Source organism: Microcebus murinus, chromosome 9 (genome assembly GCF_040939455.1).
Source record: "Microcebus murinus isolate Inina chromosome 9, M.murinus_Inina_mat1.0, whole genome shotgun sequence".
NCBI classification, from domain to species: domain Eukaryota; kingdom Metazoa; phylum Chordata; class Mammalia; order Primates; family Cheirogaleidae; genus Microcebus; species Microcebus murinus.
The window spans coordinates 30,547,884-30,557,447 of NC_134112.1; the positions used below are offsets into that span (position 1 = coordinate 30,547,884).

General features: G+C 47.6%; 1 protein-coding gene across 1 annotated transcript; it reads left to right on the plus strand.

The window, feature by feature from the left end:
• Positions 1-3,362: 3,362 nt before the first annotated feature.
• On the plus strand, positions 3,363-8,023 carry SP8 (Sp8 transcription factor). The gene is made up of 2 exons (XM_012780984.2): positions 3,363-3,471; positions 4,467-8,023. Exons 1-2 carry the CDS (start codon positions 3,451-3,453, stop codon positions 5,967-5,969), a joined length of 1,524 nt encoding a protein of 507 aa, XP_012636438.1. The 5' UTR covers positions 3,363-3,450; the 3' UTR covers positions 5,970-8,023.
• Positions 8,024-9,564: the final 1,541 nt, after the last annotated feature.

The window sequence follows — 9,564 nt, forward strand, 5'->3', positions numbered from 1 at the left end:
AGACCCGGTCAATAAGCATGTTAATATCAAACAAATAAAACCAGGGATGATTAAAAACCTCCTGGTTTATTAAATTTGAAATTCAAATGAAATTTATGCTGCAGATGCATACAGAATGCTAATAGATTTTAGCTTTATTGATAGTGGATCCCACAGGTTTGCAAGAAACCACAGAATATCTACCCCTCTTCTTGCCAGCACATTAAACTTCATATGGGGTGGGGGAAACTTTTAATTAATGTAAAAAAAAGCCTATACTCTTATTTTTATTCCCCTTCTTTCCCAAACATCTATATTAACACAATATCATACTCAAGAGTAATGATCAATATCGTAAAAGGTAAACTGAACTGTATGCACCTTGAAATGCTTTGCCAGGCAGGCTGTATCTACAATGGATTACAGATGTTTCCTCCTGTGGGACAGGATTTAATAATAATCTAGTCACTCCTCCAAAGTGGAGAAAGAGCTGCCATTAAGACGAGTTTCAAATAAGTTTAGAAGCAAAATTATGACCGTTTTAATTTTTCATCAATTACATAATTCTCTTTGTCCATCCTTTTTAACTGTGCTGCCTTACGCCTTATGACACAAACACTAACTACTTTTGAGGTGGGTGCAAACAGGGAAGAAAAAAAGAAAGAAATGTCCTTTGACCAATGTTACTATGAAATAAATACTTCACTATTTTAATGGGAGTAAATCAAATATATATGTGTGTATGTGTGTGTATATATATATATATAGAGAGAGAGAGAGAGAGAGATACAAAATGAAGAAAGTTGCACATACAAACCTTTAAGAAAATCTTCAAATGCTGCAAGCCAAGTTTATGCAAATTGAAGAACCCAGTACTTTCATTAAATCCACAACAACGTTGTGACTCATGTCATAGGAAGAATGACATATGATTCTAAAGTGAATTTATACGAATGAAAAATCTTAGAATTAGGTAGCTCAAAATTGCAGTCACATGATGCTGGGTTTTTCTAATTCCTGGCATTTTTGAGGAAACAGTGGTTAACGCCTCTGTTTACTATCAGAATCAGCATTTAACTTTTTAATAGTCCTGCCTCACTTCCTTTCAGAAGATAAAATAAATTACTATTCATAGAAGGGAGTCTCCCCTCAAAGCTTTTTTTTCTCCACCTTAGAGGGTGATGGTATTGATTAGAATTAAACCCCAAATTTGAACAACTGTATATTAGGTCCTTAAAATGAATATCATTATGGAAGGAGACCAAAGCAATGAAGTTAATTCTCTTTTATTTGTTAAACGGAGTTCCCTCCTTCCCCCACCCCTTCCTCCTTCTGGGCTGGCCTGTCACGCCTTCTCAACACGCTAAAATCATTCAGAGCGGCTTGCAGGGAGAAACACGACATTTATGGTAAGCGTCAGCCTTCAGAGAAGGAAAGCAGTTCATTAATTTACTTCACACTTACTTCAAAGTATGAGAGTGTACCTTACCCCCTTAATCAATAGATATGATGTACAGTCAATACCCACACATGTTAAAAAGGGGTCAGAAATACACACTCTCACACCACAGACATCAGCCTCAACTCTGGTCAATGAAATTTACACAAACAATACGACCTGAATTTGGAATTTAGTAAATTACAGGAGGAATTTTTGACATCTCCATAAGCTGATACACTTGAGGATTCAAAAACAACAAAATAAAAATGTTGCCCCAATCAAAATAGAATACTTCCCTCATCTAGTCAAATTTTAATCAATTTCACTTAAAATTAGAGTTTTGAGACCATAATTGCTTAAAAATATGAATTACTGTTTTTTGGGTTTTTTTGTAAACATGAGTATTTGGTAGGCCTCCAAGGACTCTGGACTTTTTGCTACACTGGTGTTGTGCTTTCTGTGGGTTAAGAAGTTCCCTTGAGGTGGCAGTGAAATTGTAATGACATTTCTGAAAGCAACTAATAACATGAATGGCAAGCAAATGACTAAAACCCACGGAATTTGAACTAAGTGTATTTATTAACATGCACATACACTCAGATTTCTGGCCCAAACGCCATTTGACACAAACGCATGTAGTCCGAGACTTGTCAAAAGCTTGTCTCTATTCTTAGATAAATAAAATCCATAGATTTCAATACATGTCCTGATTTTTTTTCCTCAGAAAGAGGCAGTGGGGTTTCCTGTGAAAACTTCTAAATTCCGTTAAATGCTCCTGGATTTGTCACCCCAAGAAAAAACAACCCCGGCTTACCTCCCTTCTCTATCTAATCCTTTTGTATTGAAATTTACTCAACTCCACGGGACAAACACACCTCCTCCCTTAGAGTGAGACCTGCACTTCCAAAGCCAAATCCCACCTCAGGGAGCGGGGAAGGAAAAGCCACTACATCAAAGTAAGAACTCGCGGGCGCAGGCGCACACACACCCCAACTCACCCCTAAAAATACCCCTCAGCCTCCCAATCTTCCTACTGTTTGGCTGGAGAGCCGGGAAAGGGAAAGTAGGTATTAAAATCTTCTTCAAAAATGCAGTGACAGTACCCAATAAGTTGAGAAAAATCACTCAAGATTCTAGGTACAAGGAGCCGGAGGAAGTTGGCGACAGTGGCAGCGTTTGTGAATGTTTATTCATCAGCCTCACTCAACTTCGCAGTTTCCCCCTCCAAATCGCCAGTCTCTTTCTTACAGACGTACACTTTATTGCATTGTTCCTGTGCCCCACCCCCAGCTCTGGTGCGCGCACACGCCCGTGCACACACACACCCTCTCCCGCACACACACGTATCCACACCCCTCCCTCTCCCCCCAAACCAGACACACTCACACACACACCCCACTTTACTGCCCTGTCCTCTCCTCCCTAGGTTTGCCAGACTCACACCTTAGTACACTCACACTCTTCCCCTCAACACTTTCCTGCTGTCCCTCTAACCCCCTTTGTCGCACACGCAGTGATACTGTCATACACAACACGCTCCCCCTTTTTCTGCACCGTCTCTCCCCTTGCCCCCCCCCCCATTTACCACACTGTCGCTGTTACAGTGTCACGCTTACACCCACCCTCCCTGCAACCTCTGCACTGTCCTCTCTCCTTCTCCGCTTGGTCACACTCGCACAGTTACATTGTCACACACGCACACACACACACACACACGCGTGCGCGCGCGCGCACTGCAACACGCGCAGGCACCCCCCCGCCCCGCGCCGCCGGCCCGGGCCCCCGCTCCCCACCCGCCCGCGGCGGCCGGCGGCGGCGCCGATGACCTCACGGCGCGCGCGCGGCGCGGCCCGGCGAGGCCGCAGATTGGCTGGCCGCGCCTCCGCGGCACTTCAAAGCCGGAGAGGGAGCTACAATTGTGGTGGGATGGGCGGAACTGATCATTGTATTGCACACCTCTAAAAAAAACACTGCCTCTGATTTATCAATATAAAAAAGATCCTCTGAGAGGAGGAGGGCACTTTTGTGTGATGGCAACTTCACTTCTAGGGGTGAGTCTCAGGATTTTCTCTTGCTGGTTTAATTAGTTTCCTTTTATTGCCGATCGGAGGGGGTTAAAGTCGCCCCGGCCAGGCCACGGGCTATCAGTCTCTCTATTGAGAGCTTTTTTTTTTTTTTTCCTTTAAATACAAGTGAGTTTGGAGAAAAGAAAAAAGGGGGAGAGGGGGGCAGAGTCACTTTTTTTCAGCGCAGGAAAAGGTTCGAAGGGCATTTAGACCAGCCACCTCGCAGCGCCCGGCCGCTCCCTGCCCGGGGGACCTGCGCCCAGCCTGTTTTACAGGCGTCGATTTCGGGGGTAAAGAGAGCAAGTTTTTTTCTCCTGGGCAAACCGCAGATTCTTCCCCTTCCCCTAAAAAAATTGCGCAGCCCGCCTTGTCTTGCAGGTATGTTGAACTCGTCTCGTTTTTACTACTGTAGATATGCTTTAAAAAAAGAAAGAAAGAAAGAAAAGCAGGAAGAGCAAGTGAACCCTACAGTTTTGACCTCTTTTGGCCTGGGAGGAACAACCCAGGATGGGTTTCTGGGGACCGGAACAGGATTTTCAAAGCTCTTTCAGGATTACTGGGGAAGCGCTCTTAAAAGCAATCCAGTGGTTTTTCCCCAGACTTCTCGGCAAAGGAAACTTCCTTCCTCCCCAATCTGGACTTTTTCCTTGTTTGTTTCGAAGTGTCTGGGGCCTTGTGTGCACGAGCGTGTTGTTTTAGGTGAGAATACTTGTCAAACTCTTCTTTTGCGTGGCGCTTTGCTCCCGAATCAGACGCCGGCAGCCAAACTTGTCCCCTCCTGTAGAGTAGGAAGCAGCCGGGCGCCGGGGCTGTTGGGGGTGCCAGGTGAGTTGGTGGCGGCGCGCCGCAGCGAGAGACGGGGTGCAGCGGGGCGTCTCGGAGGCTACCGGAGGACTGATGCACATTTCTTCCCTCCCTCCCCCGCCGGCCCTTTGCCCTCCTCCCCTCCCCCACCCCTTCCCCTCTCCTCCTTCTCACAGGAAGAACCGAGGTTGGGATCCACTCCTCTGGCCATGCTTGCTGCTACCTGTAATAAGATCGGCAGCCCCAGCCCGTCTCCCTCCTCCCTCTCGGACAGCTCTTCTTCCTTCGGCAAAGGCTTCCACCCCTGGAAACGCTCCTCGTCCTCCTCCTCCGGCAGCTGCAACGTAGTGGGCTCCAGTCTCTCAAGCTTCGGCGTGTCCGGGGCCTCCAGGAACGGCGGCTCGTCCTCTGCGGCGGCTGCGGCCGCGGCGGCAGCGGCGGCGGCCGCGGCCCTGGTGTCCGACTCGTTCAGCTGCGGCGGCTCGCCCGGCTCCAGCGCCTTCTCCCTCACCTCCAGTAGCGCGGCGGCCGCCGCCGCGGCTGCCGCGGCCGCCGCCTCCAGCTCGCCCTTCGCCAACGACTACTCCGTGTTCCAGGCCCCCGGCGTGTCCGGGGGCAGCGGCGGCGGCGGCGGGGGCGGCGGCGGCGGCTCCTCCGCGCACTCGCAGGACGGCTCCCACCAGCCAGTGTTCATCTCCAAGGTGCACACCTCGGTGGACGGGCTGCAGGGCATCTACCCACGCGTGGGCATGGCGCACCCGTACGAATCGTGGTTCAAGCCCTCGCACCCGGGCCTGGGTGCCGCGGGCGAAGTGGGCTCGGCCGGCGCCTCCAGCTGGTGGGACGTGGGCGCCGGCTGGATCGACGTGCAGAACCCGAACGGCGCGGCAGCGCTGCCCGGCTCGCTGCACCCCGCCGCCGGGGGGCTCCAAACCTCGCTGCACTCGCCGCTCGGAGGCTACAACTCGGATTACTCAGGCCTGAGTCACTCGGCCTTCAGCAGCGGCGCCTCCTCGCACCTGCTCAGCCCTGCGGGGCAGCACCTCATGGACGGCTTCAAGCCCGTGCTGCCGGGCTCCTACCCGGACTCGGCCCCGTCCCCGCTGGCCGGCGCGGGGGGCTCCATGCTGAGCGCTGGGCCGTCGGCGCCGCTGGGGGGCTCCCCGCGCTCCTCCGCTCGCCGCTACTCCGGCCGCGCCACCTGCGACTGCCCCAACTGCCAGGAGGCAGAGCGGTTGGGCCCGGCTGGGGCGAGCCTGCGGCGCAAGGGCTTGCACAGCTGCCACATCCCCGGCTGCGGCAAGGTGTACGGCAAGACGTCGCACCTCAAAGCGCACCTGCGCTGGCACACGGGCGAGCGGCCCTTCGTGTGCAACTGGCTCTTCTGCGGCAAGCGCTTCACGCGCTCTGACGAGCTGCAGCGGCACCTGCGGACCCACACCGGCGAGAAGCGCTTCGCCTGCCCCGTCTGCAACAAGCGCTTCATGCGCAGCGACCACCTCAGCAAGCACGTGAAGACGCACAGCGGCGGCGGCGGCGGCGGCTCGGCGGGCTCCGGCAGCGGCGGCAAGAAGGGCAGCGACACCGACAGCGAGCACAGCGCCGCTGGCAGCCCGCCCTGCCACTCCCCGGAGCTGCTGCAGCCCCCGGAGCCCGGGCACCGCAACGGCCTGGAGTGACGCGCACCCGTGCCCGCCCCTGTCCCCGACCCGCTCCCACCCCGGTCCGCTTGGGCACAGTCTGTCCTGGCCTCAACTCCAGCTTCTCTCTATTGCATCCTACTCGCTCACTCTCTCTTTTTCTGTCCCTGCCTCCCCTCTCCTCCCCCCGCGTGACTTAACTTTGTAAATGGGGATATGGACATGTAAGTAACACGCATCGCTGTCCCGGGGCCAGGCTTCCCCTCTCCACTGGTAACACTATCCGAGCCGGGTGCGGCTCGAAACCGTGGCTCTAGGCCTTTGCTTCTCGTCTAACCCTCCCTCCGCCACCCCCAGGTTGTGACGGGTGTAACTTTTAGAGCGAAGCGGCCGCTGGAGCTAGAGCTGGGCAAATCCAGTGCCTGGGAGACCGCAGGCCTCTGCCTGGGCGGGAACGACTCGGCTGAGCAAGTTTGGGCCAGAGTAGTGGGGAGGGCGAGGCAGGAGGCCCGGGCAGGGCAGCCCCGCCGGAGCAGCTGCCGACTTGATCCCACAACCGCTGTCCTAGGCGCCCCGGCTTCGGAGCGCCCTCCCGGGGCGCGGGGCACCAGCGGACGCCCTGCGCAGGCGGTCGGAGCTCGGTGGGGTGCCCATCTGGTAGCACCGAGACCCAGAGTTTGCAGAGTTTAGCTCTCCCAACAGTCAGCTCTGCCTCTTTTTCTTTGTTCCTTGAGGTGGAACCGATGCAAGTTTCAGCAAAGGGCGGTCTTGGTGAATCGCTGCAGCAGCCTTCTTTCATCTTTATAACTTTTTTTTTAGAACTAAAAAACTAAGGGTAAAAAATAGCAACCTTCTACTTGGTTTCCCTTCTGGATAGTTTTTCCTTTAGCGGGAGAAACTCTTTCTCTGGAAACTGTTCTAATATTGATCCCAAAGTTATTTTGATTGCATTAACTTAACTTATGGGGTGGGGGTGGGGGTGAGGGTAGGTGTCTTTTTCTTATGCAAAAATACCCCTTTCCGGTGAGACCAGATTAACTATCTCCATGTTTGTCCTTTTCTACCTCGTTTTTCACCACTCCCAAGCATAATCTCCCAATCTTTTTTTGTTAGTCCAACCGTCAATTTGTATAATACCCATTTCTGTAGATTCTTGCAATTCACTGAAGATTTTAGGGTAAACCTTTTTTTTTGTGTTTTAAACTTATAAACAAGTGAAGAAGCTATCGTTTATTCAGACGAGGCTGTAGTTTAAATGCCAAAAGAGGGAAAATAGGAAGAAAAAAAACCTTTGTAAAATATATCTGAACCTAATGGTTTATACAACTGGAGAATCGTTCTAGATTAGTTAACAATTAAATATAACTCCACCAGTGTAAGGGTGTGAGGTGCAGTTGTCCAGGAGACGATTTTGTATAGTATTTTTCTTGTACATTACTTCCAGTAAATATTTGAAAATATATTGAAGTAAACTTGATTTTTTTGTTTGGTCACAAGAAAATATTAAGAGTTATTGTTGCAGTTCTGAGGAGCTGCAGGTTTTTTGAACTCACTTCTGGAGGTGCAGAGCCACAAACGCACTTTCGGGGCCTAGTTTTGCTCGAATATGAATTTAGATAGGTATCAAACTGTAACTAAGACAATATTTGATAAATGTTGGATGACATTTAATTTAATGGAGCATGTACTTATTTGCATTTGCTGGCAGTTCAGGCATAGTTAAAGTGAGAGTTCTCCTATATTTCATAATAACTGGGTCTGCCAAAACCCATGTATTAAGTAAATTGTCCAAGTGAAACTCGACTAACTTTGGCCTTTGTGTATTTCCTGAAGGTAATATTGTTAACTGTTAATAAACATTCCTGATACTACATTTAAGTGTTTGCAGATTCTGCAAACTGATTGCTCATTGTAATGTTGAAATAATTTGGATATTTCACATTGAAATGAAAAGCCTTTCTCTGGAACATTTTAGACTTGCATTTTAAATGCATGAAATGTAATTGATTTATTTGTAATATTTTAAATGGTATTAATAAACTCAGCTAAAAGACTAGGCCAGTTAATTTGTATTTTTTCCCCCTTTTTAAGCTATGGACATTTTCATTTTATCTTCAGTTAATTGTCTAATTTAAACAAAATATAACCCTGTTTGTATGGTAATATTTAAATAATTGTCTTTAAGATATTAGTTAGATGGAAAGATCTATTTGGCAAAACTGTGTTTTCTCTATTTACCAAGATAAAGATTATAGTGTCTAAGAAATATAATTAATTATTTACCAGTAGATTTAGCTCATAGCATCAGGATTTACTGACCTCTTGAAATTTGTACGAAGTCACAAACAATTCAAAGAAATTTCCCATTCTGCTTCCTTCTCAGTCTCCAGAAGGAGTCAGGTTGTTGGCCATTGATTGCATTTAGTACTTAAAAGGCCAACCCTTACACTGGAAGATCAATACATCTAAAATAAAAACATGGGTTTGGGGATAACTTTTGTTGTTAGGAGGTGGAGGAGGTCAAGCTAACAAAAGCTTGTTTTGGGCATTCCATGTCTTAGCTAAAGATTATGTAGAGGTAAATATCAGTAGTAGATTCCTGTTGAAATGAGTTATCTGTTCTTTTAAAGTCTCTAAACAGCCACCAAAGAAAGGGAAGGTTAAACCTTAATCTATTTACTAGGCTGTTGTTCATAGGTGTCAATGATGCCAATAAAAAATATTGTCTTGTTATGTCTAAGTGCATTTAAGAAATGGGTGTTCCTTGAGCCATACTTTGAAACATAAAATACTCTAAATGTTGATTGATGTTATATCACTATTTCACTATTAGATTAATATTATTATTTTGAATCAAATTGAATAAAAAGTTAGTGTGTTCAGATTCTTATAAGTTTAGCTTCTTTCTTTCTGTTTGCATTCTTCCCACCCTAAATTCAGTCTTGGTATAATCTTGAACTGACAATTTTCCATTGAAATTTATATGAAGTCATAACCCATAGAAACAGAAGTGAAAATGCAAAGTAATATGAACATTTTAAATTCAGGGGAAAAATAATCAGATATAGAAATGTTTTAAAATAATGCAGCTTGTGCCCAAGTAACAGACAGCCTTAATCCTTCTGTCTATGCAGACATTTGAGGCCTCCAATCCCTTTGGCTTTAGACAAGCAAGTTAGCTCTTATTCTTTGGCGTACTATTACTCTAAATAATGTTTTTAAAAAGTAAAACAGTCTCTTTCTGTCACTTTCTTCCTAGGAATAACACGCAGAACACAGTTAAAGTGTTGTTTCTTTTTTATTGAAAGTTGCAGAGCTGAGGGCTTCGGAGAGAGCTGTTCTGAAGGAGTTAAATGTAGTGGCAGGTAAGAGGAAAGCTGCTTGGTACCTTTATAACATCAGTTGCATTACATGCAGAATCAACATTTAAGAGGCGGTTATGGCAAGGAGAAATACTGTTTAGAAGACGGCTTCTTTGGTTGAAGGGGGACAGATTTTTTTCTGCTGTGTAGATGTGCAAACTTTCACTTTCTTCTTTTGGCTCCCTTACACCCTGTAGCTTTGCTTTAGTTTGTCTTTATGGTTATTGAGCAGTTTATTTCTAGATTAGTTTTCTGCAGGGTGGGCAGGGCTC

Coding starts and splice junctions, on each gene's coding strand:
- SP8 (XM_012780984.2), top strand. CDS start 3,451: ATGGCAACTTCACTTCTAGGG. Junction 3,472..4,466: donor TGGCAACTTCACTTCTAGGG/GTGAGTCTCAGG, acceptor TCCTTCTCACAG/GAAGAACCGAGGTTGGGATC.